The 26495-nt window shown below is 37.7% G+C and overlaps 1 protein-coding gene across 2 annotated transcripts in view; it reads right to left on the bottom strand.

Annotated features, from left to right (window-relative positions):
• Positions 1 to 25751, bottom strand: part of bonsai (28S ribosomal protein S15, mitochondrial) — a 34708-nt gene extending 8957 nt beyond the window's left edge. Inside the window, exons 1-3 of one of the 2 annotated variants that reach the window (XM_067135165.2) lie at positions 25568 to 25751; positions 14403 to 14531; positions 7841 to 8036 (exon numbers count right to left, since the gene is read on the bottom strand). In XM_067135165.2, coding sequence (XP_066991266.2) covers positions 7841 to 8036; positions 14403 to 14531; positions 25568 to 25748 — 506 coding nt within the window. In that variant the 5' untranslated portion in view covers positions 25749 to 25751. Of the gene's footprint in view, positions 1 to 7840; positions 8037 to 14402; positions 14537 to 14748; positions 15284 to 25567 lie in introns of those variants that run through there. The other variant, XM_067135164.2, reaches the window with a different exon arrangement.
• Between the last annotated feature and the right edge of the window lie 744 nt (positions 25752 to 26495).

Raw genomic sequence — 26495 nt, 5'->3', positions numbered from 1 at the left:
ACCCCACTTTACGGTACATGCTAACTTTGCTTTAAATTATGTTTTCTGCTGCGTTAACTTGGGAGTGTGAAACTTGTGAATAATTTAACCTAATTTCTAGGCATATCCATCTCACGTCTATCTCTATATGTAAGCGGTTTTGCACTGAAGTATATGGTGGTTCATTATACCATCTAAAAATGCAAACAGTACAGAAATCCAAAATATAATGCTTTTGCACAGGGGAACCAGCATAATTTATCCTCGTCTTTGAATTGTGCGATTTTTTCTTTTGTTGCGTGAGGTTATGTTTGTCAGTGATTTACCCAAGTGCATTATTTGAACATTTGTAAATGCACCTTGTTGGATACATTTCGGAAATAGTTTTTTCCATGGCATTTGAAAGGTTTAAACTGTGAATTGAGGTGATTGCATGTATTAATGTGTTTTAGAATACTTTGTGACGCGGCAAGTGTTTACATTTCTGAAGTACGAGAGAAGTGCCATGGCAGGAAATCGTACAAGGATAGAGTCATAGGAAAGTTCTATTTTAAGGGCATCGGGTACTTTTTGTGTAAATAGAAGGCATCTAAAATGCATACAGTATAGTAATCCAATTAATAAAGCACTTGCACATGGGAGCCAGCATAGATTTCTCCTCGTCTTTGAATCATGCTTTTTTTTCTTTCTTTCATTGCGTGAGGTTATATTTACCAGTGAGATATCCGAGTGCATTATTTGAATACTGTAAATGCACCTTCTTGGATACATTTTGGAAATAGTTCTTTTTCCATGGCATTTGAAAGGTATAAACTGTGAATCAAGGTTAACTGCATGCAGTAACGGGCCTTAGAATATTTTGTAACGCGGCAAGGGTTGGTACTTCTGAATTGCGAATTGGCGGTTAATTCGAAATCACGTAATTCGAAGTCCGATTTGTGAGTCCCAACGACTTCAAATTAATGAGGTTTTACTGTATACCAAAATAATATTACAAAAAATCTATCACAAAAGAAAAAGAAAGAAAAATCTGGAAAACGGCCAAGAAGAAACACAAAAGTTTGGTATTGGCAATTCAGGGCCTAGGATTGCCTTCTAGTTTACTGGAGACACTAGTTAATAGCACAGAAACAGTGCCTGAAGAATGAAAAACTTTCTTTTCCTACAGATTTACGGAGTATGATAACTCTGGAAGCAATTGCGTTCCCTCTTTATGCAAAGATGAACTTGACATTTTAGGCACAAGAAGTGCGTTCTATTGTTGCATTCTGAAGCCTTGCATCTTGGTTTTTTTTTGTCATCAAACTCTGGCATGTGGTTAATTTGATCCAAACGTACTTCGGTGATTGGATGCTGCTCAGCTTGCTTGTGCCTCTTCACTTCTGGTACATCACATCTGGTATACATCACATTCTGCATTGGTACTTGGACGGCATCTCATTTTAGGCCGCATTTTTTAAGGGAGAATCAAAGATTCACCGATGTGTTGCCTGAAGTGAACCAGGTCCAGAAAGTTCTTTCCTGGTACACTAAGTACTCTGGCATCCCTTTTATATTCCAGCCAGCTGTTGGTGCAAGCCAACCTCTCAGGCACAATGTACATTAGAATCCCACTTTATAAAAATCTCAGGGTGAAATAAACTAATTATCTGCGGTTTATTTCACATTTCCTAGCATATTAATCTATTTTCTTTAGAATATAATGTTGTATGAACTTCAATCCTCACGTATTATAGCAGAAATTTGTCTTCAGATAACACACTGTTTGCTGACGTCATAAACAGCAACTACGCAGCGGAGCAATTCCTGGTATTTTGCCGGTAAAACCGCCAGATGTCGGGCCAAGTTACTCAGTCGTGACACGGAAGATGTACATCTCAATGCACATTGTGACTCAACGGTCGCACTGCACCAAATATTTCCTAAACGGATACCGTAATATCAATGTGCATTATAATGTACATGATGACCGAACGGGTTAAGAGGGCCAGACATGAAAATGGCTGGTCCAGGCATTCAAGTGTCCCACTGAGAAGCAGGTACTGAAGTGTTAAGGAGTTCTTCCAAATACAGGAAAACCTTGTTAATTCGAAGTAGTTGGGACTCAAAAATCGGACTTCGAATTACGTGATTTTGAATTAACCGCCAATTCATAATTCAGAAGTGCCGACCCACGCTTGCCGCATTACAAAATATTCGAAGGCTCATTACTTCATTCAGTTAACTTTGATTCACAGTTTAAACCTTTCAAATGCCATGAAAAAAAAGAAAAAAAAACCTATTTCCAAAATGCATCCAAGAAAGTGCATTTAGAGTATTCAAATAATGTACTTGGATAACTCACTGACAAACATAACCTCTCACAACGAAAGAAAGAAAGAAAGAAAGAAAGAAAGAAAGAAAAGGAAGAAAGAAAAAAAAGAAAGCAGGATTTAAAGACAAGGAGAAATATATGCTGGCTCCCATGTACAAGTGCTTTATTCATTGGATTACTGGACTGTATGCATTTTAGATGCCCTGTACTTGCACAAAAAGTACCCGATGCCCTTAAAACATCATGGCTAAATGAACTTTCCTATGATGAGGGGAGAAAGTCTCTCGCTTCCTTCTGCATGACAACACAATACAGTCACTCTATCCTTGTACGATTTCCTGCCATGACACTTCTCTCGTAATTCGAAATGTAAACACTTGCCGCGTCACAAAGTATTCTAAGACCCATTAATGCATGCAATCACCTTGATTCACAGTTTAAACCTTTTCAAATGCCATGGAAAAAAGCTATTCCCAAAATGTATCCAACATGGTGCATGGCGCAACAAAAGAAAAATATCACACGATTCAAAGATGAGGATAAACTGTGCAAATGCATTATTTTTTGGATTACTCTACCGTTTGCATTTTTAGATGCGTTGTACTTGCATAGAAAGTGCCTGACGCCCTTAAAACATTGTGGCTTATCGAACTTTCCTATGATGAGGGGAGGAATTCTCTCGCTTCCGAGTGCATTGCAACACAGTACAATGACCCCCCCCCCCCTGTACGATTTCCCGGCTGGCACTTTCTCCTTTAAAACCATAAGACCGTCTGGGCTCGGCATTAAAAGAAATGCAGTTTCATCGGCAATGACAATTTTGTTCGGTGCCTATGAATTGATTATATGAGCCACGCATTTTCGTCAACTGTCAGCATCACCAGTGTTCACGGATTCTGTTTCTCCGCACACTGCCTGATGCATGATATTATGGCATTCCTTAAAACATTGTGTACAAAAGAATTCTGATTTCACTCGAATTTAGCAATTATGAAGCACAACGTAGACACACCGAAGTGTGTGAAAGTGCAGAAAGCTACCCCTGCACGTTCCGGAAGATGCATTCTTTCATGACGCGGATAAATTTTGAATTTAAATTACTCTACAACTTCCTATTGTTTTAAAATGTAAAGGCAGTTTCGAAATAAAAGTCTGAATTTCGGTAATGGGACCGAAATTGTACTTTGAATTATGAATCATCCGATTTTCAAATTAAACAATTTAAATAACATGCAAAACCGTATCTCATGTTTTCGGGAACGAGAGCTTCTTCGAATTAGGCGGGATTTTGAATTAACCAATTTTGAATTATCGAGATTCTACTGTATCTGTTGGTAGATCATCTGGGCTTGGTGCTCTTGAGTTCTTCATAGACCTTATAGCAAGGGCGACTTCATCGGAGGTGATGTGGCATATTGGTCCGGAGTAAGGCAAGTTTTTTGGAATTGGTGAATGTGGAAATTTTACATTTGAAATTTCTTCGAATTACTGTTGCCACCTTTCCAGGATATGGTTTCTGTCCTGCAGTTCAAAATCAAATCAAAATCTCTTTATTTGCAAATGAGGTTTTTACCTCGGTGGCAAATGGTACACTAAAATACATTATTGTCAAGCACTAACTATTAAACTGATAAGAGAAGAAAATTTTCCTATAATACAATATTATACAATTTACGCTAACAATGTTTTCTATTAAACACACAGGTCATCCTTAATAAATTTATATTGTTTACAAAATTCTACTTATAATATCTCCTGTGCTACTTACAAATATAGTCAACTGATATACAGTATGTGGAATTACTTCAAATGATACTATACAACTGGTATAAGATTAATATTTACATTGCATTTATTTATTTACTATTTTTTACCCGTTCTGGATCCTAAGTAGCATAACGACCTGCTGCGTCTTAACCAAAGACCCTTTTGCCACCACTTTTCAGAGTTCCTGAAGGGCCTTCACAGCTACCGTAGCGGTCCCAGGGCCCTCGAAGTCCCCACTGTACTTCACCCCTACAGGCAGTCCTCTACTTTGGCTGTCCAAACTCCTTAGACCAGGGGATGGAATTTATTCACACACATTTTTTTATTTACAATAACCTGCACTGGTCGAATGCCCTCTAATACTTCATTTATTTTCTCTGTTGCTGTTTATTCTCTTCTTGAATATCTGTACAGATTTTGGAAAAGGATCAAACACTACCCCTGGTAAACTGTTCCACTCCTTCACACCCTTCCCAATGAATGAAAATTTACCCCAATCGCTTCTGCGTAAGCCTCTTATTAAGCCTTTTTGGTACGAGTCCTACATCCATTATTACAGCCTTATGGTCTCCTATTCCTTCAATTACCTCAGTTTTATCAACAATTTCCCATGGTTTAACCAATTACTTTCAAATCTCACACCTAAGTATTTGCACTTGCCATCTTTTGGGATAACTACCTCATCCAAAGTATATTCAAATTCAGTTTTAAAGCTCCTGTTTGTAAAAGTTGTAACAGTTGATTTGCCTCCATTAACCTTCATATTATTTTCTTCAACCCATTGTTGGATACTTTCAAGGTCCCTTTGTAATTCTGAACAATCCTCAATGTTGTTTATTTCCCTATAAACAATTATGTCATCTGCATACAATCTTATTTTTGATGTTATATTGTTCCCTAAATCATTTGCGTATATTAAGAAAAGTAACGGACCGATTACACTACCCTGTGCAATTCCCTTCCAAACTTTCTCTTCCTGAGATACATTATTTCCTACTTTGACTTTCTGAACCCTTGAATTTAGAAATGTTTTTATCCAACGTGTAACCCTTACGTCCAATCCTATTCCCTCCAATTTCTTTAATAATATTCCATGTTCCACTCTATCAAAGGCTTTGGAAAGATCTATGGCTATGCAATCTGACTGACCTCCTGAATCCAACTGATCTGATATGTCCTGCTGAAATCCCACCAGTTGTGCCTCACAAGAAAATTTCTTTCTAAATCCATACTGGCTCCTCATGAACCAATTTTTATCATCACATATCCCTCTGATGTACTTTGATATTAAACTCTCCAGTATTTTACAAACTATACTGGTCAGGCTGATTGGTCTGTAGTTCTCTGGTTTCCTTTTATCACCCTTTCCTTTATAAATTGGTATTATTATAGATTCCTTCCATTCCTTTGGTATTACAATATTATTTATGACATAGTCAAAGAGAAATTTTAAATAAGGCACTATGTACCACCCCATTGTCTTTAATACCTCCCCAGTAATTTGATCACTTCCTGCTGCTTTTCCTTGCTGAAGCAGTTGGATTTCTCTGAAAATATCTTCGTTTGTGAATGAGAAGCTTCTTGTTTCCCTATGTGTCTCTCCCTCTCTATCTTCTGTTTCGGTTTCCAACTCTTGACAATCATCTACTGAATCTCTAAATTCCCTACTAAATAGGTTTGCTTTCTCAGTATCTGTTAAATAGTGTTCACCCCCTTCTCCCACCATTGTAGGAATTTGGATTCCTTTTCCTTTTTGATTCCTGATATATGAATACAGCTTTTTCCATTTCCCTTTGTGGTCATTACCCTCTTGAAGTATGCCATTCATATAATTCTCTTTTGCTTCCTTTTTCACTCTATTCAGTTCCCTCATTAGCTGTTTTCTAGTTTCTCTACTCTCCCTACCCTCTTTGATTTTCCTGTTTACTATTCTACATTTTCTTTTTTCCCTTGTATAATAAACAGGGTCTGAGGTCATTTTACCCTTCTTAACAGGTACAAATCTCTTCTCTCCTTCCCAAATGATTCCTTTAAATTTAGCCCAAAGTGTATCCACGTTACTCCCTTCACCTATCCAACAACTGAATTGTGATTTAAGGTAAGTCCCAAATTCATCAACTTTAGTTTTTCTGTACAATTTCTTGTCTTGTGTAACCCTCTTATTAAGCCTTTTTGGTACGAGTCCTACATCCATTATTACAGCCTTATGGTCTCCTATTCCTTCAATTACCTCAGTTTTATCAACAATTTCCCATGGTTTAACCAAGAATACATCTAGTAAGTTATTGAGATGAGTCGGTTCTTGTACTACTTGTGTAAATCCTCCCTCCCAAATTAACTTATTTGCCAGTTTCTGTTCATGGGCTTCACTTGCAGCTCCATTCCATTCAACTTCAGGCAAATTTAGATCTCCCCCAATTATTACCATATCATTATTATTTTTACGAGTATAATCTATTATTTTCTCAAAGATTTCCATGTCTCTTTCCTCTCTTCCAGGCCTGTATGTTCCTATAATTCCCACCTCCTTCATATTAACACAAACTAATTTTATCCCTAATATTTCATCCCTTTCATCGGTAAACCATTCACGTGAACAGTAAGTTTCCTTCACCAGAATAAACACCCCCCTTCCCTTTTTATCTCCTCGGTCTCTACGATAGACTGTGTACCCTTCTGGAAATACTTCTCTATTACCCACCCCTTCTTTCAACCACGATTCCACTCCTATCGCCACATCAGTCTCATAAGATTCCATCAATGTACCGAATTTTAATTGTTTATTTACTACACTTTGGCACCCATCCTCGTCTTTGACTATTTATCTATAATCAGTCAAAGTAGTACAAATGAAAATGATACTTGCCACGATAGAGAACATTAGTTCTGTAAACTTTTCACAAAACACGCTACAGAATTTATTATAAATTTCATCCTATATTGTCAAAATAATACCAAAAATGTAGAGATGTAAATTCATTAGAACAGTTAATGGGTTAAGAGGGTAAAATATCAAAGTTCGCTATGTGTTTAAAGTATTAAATACACATTATTTCAGTCATTTCAAAGTCCCTTGTAGCCTCTTATGAGATACTGATATCACTATTGTCCTATTCGGCATCATTCTCCCATTGCAGACATTGACAAAACTCATGCTGCATAAGTGGGATGAACTTCAAAAGGGAGAGAATGTCCTTAATTCCCTTCCTTTTTATTCCTACCCCATTTTAGTACCTATATGATTGCAAAGCCAGTAGGTGAATGGCATTTCTCTCATTCTTCCAGTCTTTAATATCTCCAAAGGTATAGTCAATATCTAGTTTATGTTCCACCAGTAAATCTAAAAGCAGTAACTGTAAAATTCTACTTTCCTATTATTGGAGCTTAAATGGAAATATGGATTCTATTTAAACAATCAATTTATGCTTGCTACTCATGTGTGTTATCACTGTGGGATAGATCCATCTTCCATCAAGAAATGAAATAGTGAGATATTCTGTTTTTATTTATTTATAACAAACGTAACAAGGTTGTGTCTATCCTACAATAAAGAACGTGTGGAATCACACACTAGATGGGGTTTGTTACCTATTGCAATTTTGCAAAGAATGCAATTTTGAAGAGAGTGTGGGATAGGCTTTTTTCCACCAAGCACCTCAATTCTATTTTTAAAATTTCCTTCCTTATTTTTGAAAGCAAAATGAAATGATTACAATTTGCTGTTTTGCAATGCTCAAAATGGCTCAGAAGTCAATGGAGAAAAGCAGTGTTGTTACTCACTCAGGAGGTGGGCGAAATACCAAATCAAGTTTTTCAAGCAACCATTCAAATCTTTTATAGTCCCAACGGCGCAGGTATTTTAAATATTTCTTTCTTTTGTCAATGAGTTCTTTTAAACGGACTTTTGTTTTCTTATTCCTGCTACATGTCTCCATAGAAGCTTGCATGTCTCTGATGCCACCAGTCATTGCTGCAACTGTACATGGGAAGAAAAAAAGAATAAATATTAACACAATATTGTAAAGTGTCTGGCAATATGCACCTCCATAATTCCCTCTCTGCAACAGGCATTATGATTCCACTTCAGTTATCCTCCTTACCAAACAATTATTAAAATAGGATCTTAACATAATTTTTTGGGTTAGATTTGTTAAGAATGAAGCCATTCTTTTTCAGTGTTCTGTTAATAGAAGCTTTTCAGTCTGCCAAACACGAATATCACCCTTAGAATGCTATAAAATACATTTTTAAAATGAACAATTGTAATAATTTTTACAAGTATTTTATAGTAGTATAGTAGCATAGTATAGCAGTTTATAGTTATAATCATATTCGACAGACTGTAAAACTTACAATTCGATGTATAATTATTAATTTCTTTTACAGGTATTTTATGGTGTTTTAAGTGTTATATTTTTTGTGTCTGACAGACTGAAAAGCTTATAAGTTACATTATCTTGGGTTAGATACACAAAGCAGAATAATTATTGCAAACTATGATCTGTTACACTCCCACAATTTCATGACCAATATACATTTCAACATTTCATGACTAGCAGTGAAGTCTACAAAACTCTACAAAAACACAATTATGAATATATGCACTAACATTATTTCCAATGAAATAATTCCAGAAGCGAGTCCAAAACAAACTGCACATGAAATATGCTAGGGGCTTTACGTCGCACCGACACAGATAGGTCTTATGGCGACGATGGGATAGGAAAGCCCTAGGAGTTGGAAGGAAGCGGCCGTGGCCTTAATTAAGGTACAGCCCCAGCATTTGCCTGCTGTGAAAATGGGAAACCACGGAAAACCATTTTCAGGGCTGCTGATAGTGGGATTCGAACCTACTATCTCCCGGATGCAAGCTCACAGCCGCGCGCCTCTACGCGCACGGCCAACTCGTCCGGTGCACATGAAATATGAAAGCCATGTAAGACTTGATGAAAATGAAGAAAAGAGAGATGATCAAAATAGATACGATCAATTACAAGATGTTAGATAAAACATCAATGATCTGCATTAAGAGCTGTCGCCCAGGTGGCAGATACCCTATAAATAGTTTGTCTAGCCTTTTCATAGAATTCTCAAACAACTGGAAATTTGTTGAACATTTCCCTTGATAAATTATTCCAATCCCTTACTCTTACTATAAATGAATATTTTATTTATTTCGTAAAGGCACCTGAGCCAAGGCTCATATAGGTGCAATACATATCTGATATACATGTAGCAGAATTAGGAGATAACACAGAATCTTAAATGTTTTACACGAGAATAAACGTAAAGTGAGTTAAGCTCATTATAGAGGTATGATACATTTAACGTATAGGCCTACATTTTACATATGTCAAGATATCTCAGATGTTCATAGCTTGTTATGTAAATATTTTACAAGTTTCTGCTTAAATACAGTAAATGAAGCAGCCGGTCGAATATGGATTTTTTTTTTTTTTTTTTTTTTTTTTTGCTAGTTGCTTTACGTCGCATGGACACAGATAGGTCTTATGGCGACGATGGGACAGGAAAGGGCTAGGAGTGGGAAGGAAGCGGCCATGGCCTTAATTAAGGTACAGCCCCAGCATTTGCCTGGTGTGAAAATGGGAAACCACGGAAAACCATTTTCAGGGCTGCCGACAGTGGGGTTCGAATATGTTCAGGAAGTGAATTATACACATGTGCTGAGTAGTACCATACAGATTTGTTGCCATATTTAGTTGAATTAATTCAATGTGAATTTTATTGATACCTCTTGTATTATACGAATGTACGTCAGAATTTGTCACACACAAAGTATTGGAGTGAGCAAGGTTATTTATCAATTTATAGACCATCATATATATATATATTGCTTAAAGCCACCACCGTCTCAATCCTATATACTGCCTGCTCTATGTTATGCGGTTAACAAGCTTCCCAGCGTGAGCTCTTAAGTGTCGCAAACGTCCGCTAGGGGCGCCAGCTAACGCACCCAGTTTATCTCCGTACCCAAGTTATTGTGTTCCAGTGCGTTTGCATCGAGCATTTATTTGTGTCTCTCTCGTTGTAAAATGATTAACTGTTGGGTTCCTCTCTGTATATCAAAGTAGGAAATCCAAATTCTTCAGATGTGAGGATTCCTGTTATCCCCCCAAGTAAAGAATTTTGAGAAAACGCTGTATCAAGGCAAGGATCAACCAAGAGTAATCAATATTCCATCTGCTTATTCTCGTGTTTGTAGCCTGAATTTTAGAGATGGAGATATAAAAGATAAAACGAAAAGAAAAATATATTGAAGCCAGAGAGCGTGCTTAGTCGGTCTTCGAATTATCCCCATTATCTTCAAACCAGAAAAATAGCTCCATAAAAGACCAGACAGCGACAAGATATTTCTTCGGAAGAAATCTGTGACGAAACAAGCTCTTGAACCGCAGGAAATACATTGGATGACGAGTACGAAATTCATTTGAACAACGATGTATCAATCCAAGACAATATTCCAACAAGTAAGTATGACAGCAGTGATCAGAAAATCAGACATTAGAGGCTCCGATCAAAAATTCTGAAACTGCGATAACAGCTGATGACTAACCATAATAAAGTTAAAAGACTACAGAGGAAATTCGAAGACAACCCACAAATTGATCGTCTAAATAAAATAAAGGAAGCAGCCAAATATAAAGGAGAAACAATCGCAGTCAGAACAAATTTTGCGGTACTATGAGGCGTGGGGAATAGTATCCCAAACAGTTACGAATATGGCAGAATTCCTGGTCTAGTGTCAGCTCTGTCACAAAGTACTCTGGACAGGTAGCCTAAATGGAAAATGTTGACAGTGTTTGTCAGGATTTCCCAATTAGTGAAGGAAAGACATAGAGCAGAATTTAAAACTCTCCTCAGACCAACAGAGAGGAGTGTAACAGTGATCACCGATTAAATGGCTAATTAGGTACGGCTCCTCTAAGACCAAACCAGTGTGACAAGTTTGTTTGCGAGGTCAATGTTGAAGGTGTATGCAGTACAGATATTTTAAAATCTCCTGCTCGCGAATAAACTGTTGTGTTTCCTTATAATTCGACTTTAAAAAAAGTTCTTTAGTCCTTCTGCCTACTTCCTCGTTAAAGGCTTAGAAGTCTCCGATCTATCCCTTTTAGTTCAGAAATGATTACTGTAATGCCTTTCGGCAAAACAATCCAGATTGTGCGCATTTCTACTCACCAGCAGATAAAATACTTACAATGGTTGAATGATGATTTCATCAAGTACGTTAAAATAATTCGGTTGGAATCAAAATGTGAAAAACTGAAGTGTCTGACTAATGAGAGGCAGATGCTATCTCGCTAACTGTGAAATCTATAGTGGAGTGTGTGTCTTATCTGTTACAAAATCAGTTATTTTATGTTCTCACTAGATGATTTTCTGGAGATGTACGGTAATAGAAGCTCTATTTAGTTCAGTGAGATTGGGTGGTGGATTTAATGACATGACAAACGCACGCACTGCATTATGTGCTATAAAACGTATCCTGAAAACTGGTCATGAACAAAGGGTCAGCAAAATAGTGATAGAATTTTTTTTGGCGTCCACTGCTTTTAAATAACAGTAATAAAAGGACTGAAAAAGTCCTTCGTTACTCGTCTAGAGGAAATTCTGAAATTTGTATGTACCATGCAGCATGGGATGATCCTAAAATATCTACAGTAACTAGTAAGAATTTATATATTTCTATATCTTAAGCCAAGCTCAAATGTGAAATGTTAGTTTCTGTATGTGCATTATCTTCTCAATTAGTAACATGTTAAGGATTATTTTTCATTTTATATTGGTGTTTTGGACCAACTCTCATTTAACCAACATGTGCTCTGGTAAGTGCTGCCATCGGCAATGTCGCTGTAAACGCAATTCTCGCGGCACAGAGTAGGGAGTATATAGAGATTGAGACGGCGGTGCTTAAAGCAAATATAAGTATCAAAAAGGTGGAAATTTACTGTTATTGATTCAATGTACATACCACATAGTCAAGCATCTTATCTCATTACTCGCAAGTCTTCCCAGCCCAAAGATTGCAACATTTTCATAACAGTATTCATTTGTTGAAAATCACCCAAAACAAATTGTGCTGCTTTCTTTCGGATCTTTCCCGGTTCCCATATCAAGTAGTCCTGGTGTAGGCCCCATACACTGGAACAATACTCTATTTCGATTCTTACCAGAGACTATATGGTCTCTCCTTTACACCCTTACTACAACTCCTAAATACCCTTACAACCATGTGAAGATATCCGCAACCTTTCTTTACAATCTCGTTAATATTATTACCCCAATGAAGACCATTCCTTATATCAACACCTGTGTACAGTGGCCTCAACGTAGAAGGTGTCTGCTGAGGGGAAGCGTTACGGCAAAAGAGGGGCCTCCATTGCCTTAAGTAGAGTTATGTATGTAATGACATTTAGAAATAACGTAGACCTCTGGATCCAGACAACCATTGAACTGCGATGGAATAAATAAATAAATAAATAAATAAATAAATAAATAAATAAATAAATAAATAAATAAATAAATAAATAAATAAATAGAGTCAAATATGTCAGAAATCATAACACTTGGAATTCATCAAGAGTTGTTTGTTAAACATGGTAATGACCTGTTTTAATTTTCCATCAGTAATATCTATTAGGTCTGGACGTAAAACTTGACCTGCTTAATCCATCAGAATGAGCTGATCGCAACATACCATCACGGTATGTGTTCAAACAAAGCTTTAATTTCCTGATTACTGGTTGCTGAGGCGTCTCTCTTTCTCTCTACCGTAACTGAACTACACTGTACTACCAGATTAACGTCTAAACTACATGGTTTTTAACCAGGGGCATAGCCAGGAGGGGGTTAGACCCCCCATCCCACAATTAGAACTTTTGCAAAAATAAAATAAACAGAAACTGACAATAAACTAAATAAACACTCAGAGACATAATTGTAAAACCACCAGATCTGTTGAATTCCAGGAAGCCTCAAAAATTGGATTTTAGATTGTAAACTGAACATCTAATTTGCTGTAAAACTGTTGACCTTGATTGTATTGTTCTTCTTCTATATTTTAATGTAAGATTTTGTAGTGTACTGCAATCTGAATATCAACATAATTCATGTGTATCAGTGGCCTTATAATGACAAGCACCACACATGCACCTTGATTATGTGTTCTATCAGAATTCTGTAACTATAACCCCTCCCAATCAGCCGATCCCGGCTATGGTACTGTTTTTAACAAACTGCTCCACCACGTAATAGACCTACATTGAGCTTAGAGACTCTCAAGGCCAGTATTATTCCCTTCTTTTAATAAATTCATACATTAACTCATAATTGGAGATATTTATAGTTAAGCAACTTAGGCCTAAAATGGGTGACCGCTACATTTCATGGGAGCTAAATAACTCTCTTAAACATCAACACATGGGATCGGTGTGAGCGATCCAACTACATTACACCACACTATACCATAGCTGTGCAAGAATGCCACTCCACAGCTAAACCATTTAGTCTGACCACTGTGAACTGCGAACATAAATCAACAAGAAAATTAAAACTAACTGCAATTAATATGTTAGCATGCACGCTGGGTAGAAATTACCCAAGACTAGCATCAACACACAAACATATCACTGAATAACACAGATGCTAGTAAAATATCAAGCAATAACCACTATTTGGGAGTCCACTAGGAAAGTAGCAAGGGGTAGAAGACAAAATTCCTGTTTGACCAAGTATTAATAATTCATTTTGCCATGGGAAAAAAGTACCCACGTATCTCCTAATGGGATATCAAATAAGTTTGAAATTGATCTTAGTTTTCTATCATGTTAGTCCAAAGGTAGGAAAATATACGCAACAATGATATTCTAAAATATGTCAAACCAATACTCTATATTTTGTCAAGTGCAAACATTGTAACCAAATTTCAACATCATTTTATTTTCACATGTACCCTGTTAGTCGCTAACTCATTTACTTAGAAAGAGTTTGTACATGGCTCACTGTCAGAAACGATCACGGTGGGGAAAGTTATGCAACTTCCATTGTGATATCAGAAAAACACTCCTCCTTGATGCTGAAGAGGATGTTATCTCATTAAGTTGCTTAACGTACATAAGGACACTTGAAGTAGCTCATACAAGGAAAGGGACACAAACCGATTGTAGACCGTCTATAGTACGGCCTAAGTTGCAAGAAAATCACATATCTAAATTGATAATCTTGTAAATGAGAATAATTATTAAATAAATGGACTGGTAACACTGAAATTTCTCACCATTCATGACTGTCACATATGAAAGTAGTCTTACGTTTCACTTACTTCTTGCTTCCATTGAACTTCTATCCAGGGCATGTCTCTTAACACTATTCACCAAATCTGCACGGAAAAATGCCATTGTTTTATTTCTTGGCATAAATTCTAATGAGAATATTCTCTTCACATGAGCATCTGCACTGAAAAAAGAACAGCAGAAGTAAGATACCTGAGGTTGTGCCAACGTAGTCCATATGAAAACTTGGTTTCCATATACATATATAAAAAAACCACGCGAACCTAAGCTCTGGAGTAAATTGGAGTGTTGTCAACAGCCAACAGAAATACACCAACTTAGCAAGACATGAAAATATATTCACATAACTAATATTTTTTTAGCCTTCATACATACTCTTTCAGTTCTTCAGATTTTTCAAAACCCAATGGATATTGCTTTAGGTCGACTTGAGGAAGAGGTTTCAAATCTCCACTCTTTTCCGGTTTTACACAGGGTACCTTTGTTGGTCTAACCCATTTTATTTTTAAATCAGACTTAAACCCCCGGGTGTGAGAGCTGAAGTCAGGAAATACCATATATCTATCGTTGAAAACAACACACTTGCTGCTTCCGTGTGTAATGTTATTTTGGGAAACAAAACTGTACACTGATTCATTCTGTAGAACAAAATATCTTCGAAGATGTAATAATCTTAACCTAGAAAACATTTCCTTCTTCTTCCTTACTACTACGCTGCCGGTTATCTTCTTCTCTTCTAAATGAGGGGGTTATAGGCTCTCATAATTTCACCCAGTTGCAAGTCGAGTTTATATCATTACTTATACAGTACTTCTAGAAGGAGGAATCCACAATAAACACAAACGGAATACAGAAGCATTCAGTTCAAACTACACTAAACACATATAATGTACACACGTTTTGGACCGTATTTTAGAGACAAGCAAGTAAAGATCATGTTACATCAAATACAGTAGAGACAATACCTGACACTCAGCGAGATATCGAGGGACAACTACTAGAACTCTCTCTAGCGGGTAGACCTGAGAACTAATGATTCTGTCATAAGAGCACGTGTATTTGTGTGTGAAGTTTTTGGTGTTATTTATGCGTTTTCAGTGAGTTGACATAATTAAATAGTAGCGCGTGTCCTTCCTTGATATCTCCTCTCAACATAAGGGAAAAGGTATGTGCTGTCTTTGGCTGCAGTAACTATGAAGTAGAGAAGAATGCGCGGTCTTTCTTGAACCATTTGCCTCGTGACAAGAAAATGTAAGTAATACTGTGTTTGCATATATATTCTTCAGTGACAAAGATAATTTTATAGTACCTCATAATCTTCTGACCTGCTCGACCCATATTTTAACTGGCTTAAAATATAATACGCATATTTTATTGTATAGTGCAGCAGTTAACCTTCAATACCGATGTGCCTCTAGCGAAAGAAACCGGTAACGTTTAGGTGATCATGTCTTGAGCGGTCAATCCAGGCTGTGTAACTGTAGGTGTGAAATAGTGGTGGTAGTAGTAGTGTATCAAAATGCCTAAATCAAATAGAAGCTGTTGTGCAGTGAACTGCTACAACACACAAAGAAACACGCATGGAAAATGAATTACATTTCACATATTTCCTGGTCGTCCATGGGAATCGGACAGACGCAGCAAGTGGATTTCGGCTGTAGGAAGAATAAAGTAGTACCTTATTTCATTTGTGACGTAAATCACACATTTCATATCACACATTTCAAACATACCTGGTATACCAAGTCAAGAACACGTTCATTTAGGTACACTTTGAAATAGTTAAGTACATTTCATTTCAAGTATGCATTACAACAGGTTCGTATGTTTACATTCATGTCCTTCCATGTGCACGTGTCTTGACTAGGCCGAATATTTATAATAATAATAATAATAATAATAATAATAATAATAATAATAATAATAATAATAATAATAATAATAATAATAATAATAAATGTTTTCCCTGCATTTCAGTGCAGATGGAACTCCATGGGAACCCACCAAATGCTCCTTCATTTGCAGTGAACATTTTGTTGGAGGAAAGCCAATAATATTGAAAATCATCCATCAAATATACCATCCGTGTTTCATGAGAGATATAAGAAGAAACCGAAAAGAGAATGTGATGTATCCCGGTTTGAAAGAGCGAGTAAACGAATGAAATGCTCAAATATACATACGTATTCTAATCAGGAAACTCATGCGTTTATTGTGAAAAATGAGTGTGAAAACCTACATAAGTCGGTGCAAGCAGCATTTCAGATTGAAGCAACGACTTTCGAATTCACTTGTGTTTTTAGTGGGAATGATGTAGTCACACAGTGCAACTCAAGCACAGTACCTCCAAGTATTTCGAGAAGGTGGATAAAATTTGTGGTCCCAACACCCCCTGGACATATGCAGAGTATGTCATGGATACCAGGGCATAAAAAGTGAGGCACAGTTGAAGGATTTAACAAGTGTTTCATTTAAAACATTCAATTTTTTACTTTCTTTCCTTGTTTCTAAAGTGTCTATAAATATAAGTAATAACGATGTTGTTTACCTTTTTTTTAATGAAAATGAAATTGGATATAACCTTTGCTGCCTTGGCAGTCATATTTGGTGTACATCGGACTACTGCTGCGCGAATATTTTTTACTGCTCTTGGAGTAGTCAAGAAACGCATTTCTAATTTTATTTTCTGGCCTAGCAAACTATCCGTGCAAAATACTTTGCTTCGGCTTTTAAAACATTTTATCCTGAAGCACGAGTAATAATAGATTGCATAGAAATGAAATCAGAAACGCCAGCAAGAATAGATGAGAGATGTTACATGTATTCATCGTACAAGTCATGTTATACAGTTAAATTATACGTCCAGCAATCACTCATCACCTTCACTTGGAAACTGAGTTGTAAATGCTACATCAAGTATTTTTTCTGTTGTTAGCGTAATATGAGAAGTATAAAAATCGTCACTTAAAAAAACTCTCCAGAAGTGAACACTGGAATCTCCTTGAAATTGAAGCAAATCGTTCATGAGTTTATTTTAAAAAATTCTTATGCCAATACTGACGCTATTTCTGCACAACTCTTCACAAAAACTTTTATCTACCGATTCAGACTCCTTTTTCAGCTCCGCTCTAATCATTTCAGTTCAAGGCGAATTATCTATATCTGTATTTCCTAGTTCATGGATGGTAATAACAGCACCCTTGTTAGTTCTCGCCCTCTTCTTGAAAAACAGATATCCAGCCTTCCTCCCTTTCGCATATTTTACGGACCCTAGAAGATATCTACACTGTATTAATCATACTGTGAGCACTTAAATTTATTACACAATTAACAGCGATAATATTACATACCAGCTGTTTACAAATTCGGTTTCCCCCATTCTTGCGACAAATTTGTCTTACTAAATCCTGAATCAGAATTGCAGTAGTGTATAATGGCACATACATGTTTACGGTGCCCTCCGGCACCACCCACACAGTCACAGTTTGATTCAGCACAGTTTTTTTTACAAGTTACTTTACGTCGCACCGACACAGATAGGTCTTATGGCGACGATTGGACAGGAAAGGGCTAGGACTATGAAAGAAGCGGTCGTGGCCTTAATTAAGGTACAGCCCCAGCATTTTCCTGGTGTGAAAATGGGAAACCACCACAGTGGGGTTCGAACCCACTATCTTCCGAATACTGGATGCTGGCCTCACTTAAGTGACTGCAGCTATCGAGCTCGGTGAACAACACAGTTTCGTTCATTGTCAAGCTGTAATAGAAATTCGTAGTATTATAGACTTCACTGAATCACATAACATAATAATGTAAAATATAAAACTGTTTAACAATAATGAGGTAACGTAATTACCTAAATTGTAACCTTGTACGGGCTTTTGCTAACACTCGTCTGTCTTATGACAAAGCCGATAAGTGTACAACTGGAAACAGTTCGTCTTTCTTCAACTTCCAACACATGGCCACTGTCAACTAGTTTCTGCACTTTATTCTTTGTGGACTTGCGACTATTTTGGAAGTGTATGTATTCAAACCCATATTGTATTACAACTTCCATAGCACTACTTCATATCTTGACGATAAGATGCAACGATAATTTTTGCCGTAATTGTGACGCAAGTCTTCACTTCAGCGGAACGCACTCTCACCGTATTAATACTCGGAACTCCGCCAGAGCGCTCTGATACTAGTACCGTGCAGGCTCCCTATAGATTTTCTTTCTGTTAGTATGCTTCATGTTAAGAGGAAAATTGTCCAGCTTTTAAATGTTAATTCATTGCATCATGTGTGTAAGGAATGTGCCGATATTTTTATTGACAAGTGTCTTAATGTGATGATACAGGGTGATTAATTTAAAACTTGAGAGCAGAATGCCTAGGATTAGGTGCGCTGGGAAGCGAAGACAGCGAGCACAGTGCCCGCCATGACAAGCAGGCATAGTCGGCTCAAAAAAGCGGCATGATTACGCTTGTATATACTAAACGAAACTGAACTCACCGGCTATATAGATGCCCTGGACAAATAAGTAAATGAATAAACAAATAAATAAATCAACTAGGAAATTAAACTGAACTAGCCAGTAATAAATAAATAAATAAATAAATAAATAAATAAAAAATAAATAATAATAAATCAACCAGGAAATCAAACTGAACTCACCAGTATTTACAGACGATGCTGAAAGTGATCTCCTTCAGTTCGAGGGTTATTACTGTAAACTTTTTCTTTAAGATTTCCTCATAGATAAAAATCACATGTGCTTAAATCAGGCGAACGAGGGGGTCATAAGCCTTTACTGATGATCTGATCATTATCGAAAATTTCCCGTGACCGTCCCATAGAGCTATGCGCCGTATGGCTCGTTGCACTATCCTGCTGGAAATAGCCGTACCTTTTCTCTTCTTCAGTCAGTTCAGCAAAAAATGGTTCCAGAAAGTTGTGGATATAACGGTCAGAAGTAATCGTGTCCTGAAAAAATATCGGACCGATAATTCGTCGGGTAATGATAGCGCACCACACACCCACCTTCACATCGTGCAGAGGTCTCGGCTGTAAAATGTGCGGGTTGTCTCTATCCCAGATTCTATTGTTCTGTGAATTGACATATCCACACATATGAAACCAGGCTTCGTCGCTCATAAAAAGAAAGTTCGGATCCACAATACCGTCGTGGACACTATGCATTATCCAATTGCAAAATCGTATTCATGCATTGAAATCTGTAGGCAGTATGTCATGGACTGAATGAGTCCCACAAGATCGTAAATGTAACAATTTTGTTTCATTTCGTGCTGAAGAAGTTGAAATACCACTTTCCTGAGATACTATCCGAAGCGACTTACGTGGACTCACCAGTTTTCTTGCCTGTATAACATCTAACCTCTCCCGTGTGAGAGCTGTTCTCCTTCGCTTCTTTTTCTTGTTGCTTACAGAACCAGTACTACGCCACTTGTAAACGAGCTGATGCACGTAACGTTTCGATGGTATTGTCGCACCGGGAAATTGTCTACGGAATTTTCGAAGGCACCTTTTAACTGGTTTCTTCTTCTTGTGCAAATAACACTCGACAAAAAATATTCTTTGCTCTGTAGTGTATTTAACCATCGTGATAATAACCTCACAAAACACCTTTAAAGTCCAATAGTTTCTAGCGAACTGAGGGACAGAGTGCAAAACAGCTGCGCGCTGGCATTCAACACTTCTTATCTCGCCAGTGTTGATAGAAGCCATATGGCGCTCGCTCGGGATTTCCCACGGCATGCGAGGAGAAGTCTGAACACTTAAATTATTCTCCCTGTACAATGTTTTTAAATGAGAAAAAAGACAAATTAACCGTAAAAGTTCAGGCAGGAATGCTAAAGCAAACAAAGTAATGCATAAATGAAAGATCAAGCTATTTCACAGCAGTCCACTTCACATCCTGTTTATATGTCTAATTTCAGTCCTTAAATAATAACGTTTTAAATAATTCTGCATTCATTTATCCAGAATTGATTTAGCAACTTCGAAGTTAATATCTCAATAATACTTTCTTCCTAGACGTAATTTATTTATCCATTTTCGTATATGCATTTCCATTGATATTTGAATTTAGCGCGACTTTTCAGGTCAAGTCACTAGGAGCGCCACCGTCGAATTGTCTCCCATTTTAACAAGGCTAAATCCGTAAGTGTCGCGTATTGTCTCTACTGTATTTGGTTACATATTGCAATGGAAAGTAGATGCGTGAAGTCTTCTGTTAAACAAAAGAACGACACATGTTTACAAACGTAATTTGGAGTCAAGGCTATGTGAAATTATCAAGAAACTGGTTTCGGAGTGGGCTCAAATAATAAACATGAGACACTAGTTGGGAAGGGGATTGATAAATGTACCAATCGTTGTAAAAAATGCGTCGTGAGGAAGAATATTCAGGACATTGAAATAATAGGTGATTACTGTTGCCATCTGGATTGCCAAACATATTATATATTATATATATCGCCGTCTCGATCCTCCTGTACTGCCTGCTCTATGCGAGGTTTTTTGCGACTAGGCTGCGACAAAATTTATCCGCTAGATAGCAGGCATAAACGCACAATGATCCAACCTTATTCTAATGACGAGAGCCTACAAAACACTATGCAGTATGATCATATATTCACTGAAGCTCGTAAATTACATCAGTAATATTAAATATCGGCAATATTACCTGTATGAAGTCACAGTTGGCCTCTTCATCCACTTCAAACTGTGCTCCGATATGGGAGTTATTAAATATTGTATTGTCGTGTGCAGAACCAGACCACCTAGCAAGTATATCCCTGATTTGGAGGTTAGGCTCACTAATCACCTGAACATTAACATTAACAGAGAAATATCCCTTTCGATTACGATATATTTCGGCCCAATTGCCTCCAGGTGATTGGATTCTTACATGTGTGCAATCTATTGCACATAGAACAAACACCAGGAAAACGGCTTATTTCATAGAAGTCGCGGATAATTTGCTGAAGCTCTTCTACTGAAGGGAATGTTATATATCTCCTTCTCATGGATGCTATTGCTGCAGACACTCGACAAACAACTCTATTAACAGTGGCTTTAGAAATTCCAGCATTGTCTCCGGCCATTATGTGAAAATAACCAGTAGCAAAAACTCGTAATATTATCAGTACCTGCAACATTGGAGAAAGAGGTTAGTTTCACTTCGTAGGATATTCTAACCTCACTTGAATTTCGTCAACAACCTTAGCAACGACTGTTTCCGATAACCTGTGGCTATGAAGAAATTTTGGATCCGTCAAATTTTCAGAGTCATTACGTCGCTGAACTCCTCTTCGATCAGGATTGTTTTGTAAAAGATCTAAATAGAGCAATTCCGCCTTGAAAGCGCGATTCACAGCAGCCATTTTGGAACAGGTTGATAAATGCTAATGTTAGCCATTTAACATTGGAAATGGCTGATGTTAACTTTAATACGCAGTTTAACATTTGTTAATGTTAACATTTGTTGATGAAACACAAATTTTCTTAAATCGTATGTTAAAATGATTTAACACCTCGTTAAGTACTAACATGTGTTGATGAAACCGGGCCTCAGTATGCGAGTGAAACTATAAAACTTCAACGGCGTTAAATACCAGTTCAATGTTTCTGGTTAGATTAGGCTTTTAAGTAAAAAGCAACTAGTTACTCCCAGTGTATTTTTGTGAAATCCATGATTGTACTATCACGAAGCGTCATCGCATGAAACTGTAAGTACATTGTTTAAAATCTGCTAGAGATTAAGTTATAATGGTGTCGTCACTGCCGTGAATATCAATTTGGAAGTATGTGCGAGCGTGTGGTTGAAAATATTCTTGAAAGATCTTTCTCAGGTAGACCTTTCAACGAAAGATGCAGCCTTATAAAATGGTAATGTTGACTTTAGAGAGTGTAGTGGGGCTACGATTGTTTATATTTAAAACACTTCTTTGCAGCTGGGGTAATGAATATGTTCACCACACACCATTGCTTACAATTTCTCTCAGTTCTGGATCTGATTTTTGATTATCACTAAGTTCGTGATACAGCAAATGGAAGATCAGGCAGAATGGCACCGACACCCAAAGTACCAACCACTTCAAGGGTCACTTCCTCGGATTTATCTTCAGCATCATTATCACCTTCAAACATACGACTTAAGCTGTCAGCGATGACATTTTCAGTACCTCTAATATGTTTGACGCTGAAACTGAAAGAGGAGATACGGAGAGCCCACCGAGTGATCCTTCCGGTTCTCGTGGGACGATTCAAGACCCACGAGAGAGCTTGATTATCAGTTTCTAGATCGAAATTCACATGTTCTATGGAGGGCCAAAACTTATCTAGAGCAAACAGCACCACTAAACACTACAATTCATACACTGATTATTTGCTTTCCAAACTGGTTAGTATCCTAGCTACATAGGCAACATGCCTACGCCCGTCGTCATACTCTTGGTGAATAACTCCAGCGGTAGTTTGCCTGAGGCATCAGTCTGGACAACGAAACTTGGATTAAAATCAGGGATGACTAAAACAGGGGCATTCGTGAGAGCAAGTTTTAAAGTCTTAAATGCTTCTTGCTGAGGATGTCCCCAGGTGAATTTAACGTCATTGAGTGTGAGGTAGTTAAGAGGAGCAGCTATTTCAGCAAAATTCCAAACGAACTTTGGAAAAAGTCACCATTCCCACAAAGCGCGCGATTCCTTTGACATCCTTAGGAGGTTTCAAATCTCGTATTGCATGGGTTCTGGAGTGGTCGACGGAGGTCCTATCGGAGGAAACAACGTGTCCTAGAAAGGACATACTAGGTTTAGCGAATGCAATCTTTGACAATTTTACAGTGAGTCCAGCTTTCCTCCAACGCTCAAGAACTTCCCGAACATTATCCATGTGCTCTTCAAAAGTTTTGGAGAAAATCATCTAAAAAGAAATGAATTCAGCAACCGGGTAAGAACTGCAGCACCACACGATAGTACAAAACCTTAAAAATGCATATAGGTTCCAGTCAGTAATAAAGGCAGTAAGGGAGATAGATGGCTTAGACAGAGGCACTTGATAGTACGCCTGTTTAAGGTCCAGTACCGTAAAGAACTTCGCTCCAGAAACCAACCCAAAACAAGTGTGCAAATGCGACAACGGAATAGACAGAAGGACGATCTTACGGTTGAGAGCACGGTAATCTATCAATGCTCTAAACCCGCAAGAGTGTTTAGGTACCAGGAATACAGGAGAGGCATATGGAGATGTAAAAGGCCTAATAACACCATCCTTTAGCATTTGATCGACAATCTTCTTTAACTCAAGCATGCGTATGGGAGAAAAACGGTAAGGGGGAGATATAACTGGTTGGTTGTCAGACAACTCAATTTCATATTCTGAAACATCAGTCAGACCCAATTTACTGGTAAACACTTCTGGAAATTGATGACAGAGTGCACGGACTTGATCAGCCTCCTCATTACTAAACTGGTTAAGATCAAGATGGTTAATGTCATTAGTTTCATAGGGGCAAGATAACCAACACAAGCAAATTTAGGAACCTTCGAGGGAATATTAATCAAGTTAAATCTAATACTTGGGGAAAAATTTAAAAAGAAATTTCTGCTTCGCAGATCCAAAACTAGCCCGGTACTAGATAAGAAGTTAGTCCCCAGAATCACACTGCAAGAGAGGTTAGGGGCAATTAAGCGCCTGATTCTCCAGGTAAAATTTCCTATCCTCGTCTCACATTCACAGATCCCAGAAGTTCCAAGTTATTACTATTAGCCGTTACACATTTTACATCAACATGTTGCAAGTTAGGCAACTTACAAGAACACTTCAGTTGGTAATACCATGCAGAAATCAAGCTCATCACACTACCAGAATCAATAAAAGCTACTAAATATTCATTATTCACTTCAACGTTTGTAAAAGTACCTTGGGAAGCTACATTACCAGAGATCTTGTTAAACTCTTGTGAATAAACTACCTTTTCAAAATCATCAGAATTTTTAGGATCATGAAATTTACACACCTCTTTATTAGCCTTTAGTAACTGACCTCTTTTTTGAGAAGAAGGAGAAGGGCAATTATTTTTAGAGTGTTGCCTAGAACCACATATATTGCAACAAATATTATTATTACGTTTTTTAGAAGGGCATGCATGCATTCCTGAGATGGTCTTTCGACCCACAATTAAAACATTTTTAACATTCACACCTTTATACATCTGAGAGGGAACAGGGCACAAAGGATCGACAGGAGGAGGAAGATGAATGGGTCTGGACGCATCTCCATGCTTCACGTCTTCCGCAAAAGAATAACACAGCTTCCAGTTCACCGACGTGTGTCGGGCACATAGTCAGAGAGAGATAGGACCTGCACGAGGGCGAGATTCCTTTCCAAATCCTATCCACCACTTCTTCCTCAGATACTGAAATTTTGAAAACTTTACAATAGAATCTAAGGTCCAAGACGTAGCTCAAGCGATTTTCATGCAGGAATTGTGTTCTAAAGCAAATTTTAGGAGTTAAGCTCTGGAGAGCTGAAGACGGGATGAATTTAGAGAGAACAAGTTCTTGCAATTCAGTAATTTTTAGATTCCTCGAAATAGCTTCCGAGATTTCTCTTTTCAAAATTCCCTCACAATGGGGAGGAGAGGTCGAAGTAAACCCGGATCATCCACAGAATAGACATTACCCGACTCGGTGAACTCGACTAAGAATCTAAACTCCTCAATCGAGGTCACAGAAAAATGCTTTACCCCATAGAAAAGCTCTTTTAATGGGTTATAAGACGGTGTAGAATTCAACCGGGATACCACATTTTCTGAGACAGAATAGTTACCACAACATGAAGTTTGGTACGTGGGAGGGGAAACGACATGAGTCGAGGAAACTTCAGATGTAGGATTATAGCAGCTTTCTTTTTTCAGTAATAGATAAGTTTTTCATATCTCTACTCGCAATCATTAAGTCTAGTTCTACAGAGATACTAGTGGCAATGGTCAACAATGTCACGCACTCTGAAATTAATTCGGCTTCGGGATGGATCGCCAACAGGTTTTGAATACGTCCTAGATAGTGATGCACCCTAGCCTTTAAGACGACTTATTTGAGCCTTGGAGGGGGTTTGCTCAATAACTCTTCTCTAATAATTTTAATCTCAGTTAGGGAACTAATAATAATGTTCAAAGACTCACCAACATTGTACGGCAGGACGAAAGAGGGGTTAACTGGCATCTGAGTTTTGGTGGACAGGAGAGCAGCACACTCAGCAAGAGTCCTAGCTGGTTTAACGCCACGAATAGATAATTCATACTTGATCTCCGCTTTCCGTAATTGATTTGGGAAGATCACGGCGCAGGACATCGTGATAGTCATGAAAAAACAAAATTAAAACATTAATTAAGATAAAGGCAGTTCCTTTTAAGCAATGTTTTATAATTGGTTACTATTTGTCTTTCTTTGAACTGCTAAGTAGCTCCGAACCATACAGTGACCATGTCAAAAGGGGAGGATGCAATAAATATTCAGTTAGCTACGAGCACAAGAAACACAATAAATCAGGACTCTGCTAAAACTCACAGCAATATATTTCGATAAAGGGGACAGATAACCTACATGAAACACAGAGCACAAGAAAAGGAAAAAACAAATCTATGCTACAACTCACTGCAACAGCCGCGCAATATCCCAAATATTGTCCAGACTGCCAGCATAATTATTGTTATTTATTTATTTTCTGCTAGTGGCTTAACGTCGCACCGACACAGATAGGTCTTATGGCGACGATGGGATAGGACAGGCCTAGGAGTTGGAAGGAAGCGGCCGTTGCCCTAATTAAGGTAGAGCCCCAGCATTTGCCTGGTGTGAACATGGGAAAGCACGGAAAACCATCTTCATGACTGCCGACAGTGGGATTCGAACCCACTATCTCCCCTAACCGCACGGCCAACTCGCTTTACGCTGACCTTACGGAAGTAAGGGCAGAACAAGACAAAGGGTGGAAGTGAACATCACCATAAACGCACAACAAATCAAGGGGAAGAAAGATGTTACTCACCACAAACTGGGAAGGTGACATCAAACTCGTGGATAAATTTAAACTGCGTCACTACATTGAATTTT

Source organism: Anabrus simplex, chromosome 1 (assembly GCF_040414725.1).
Source record: "Anabrus simplex isolate iqAnaSimp1 chromosome 1, ASM4041472v1, whole genome shotgun sequence".
NCBI lineage: Eukaryota > Metazoa > Arthropoda > Insecta > Orthoptera > Tettigoniidae > Anabrus > Anabrus simplex.
Note: the sequence above shows the minus strand (reverse complement) of the source record. Positions and strands in the feature narration are given on the sequence as shown.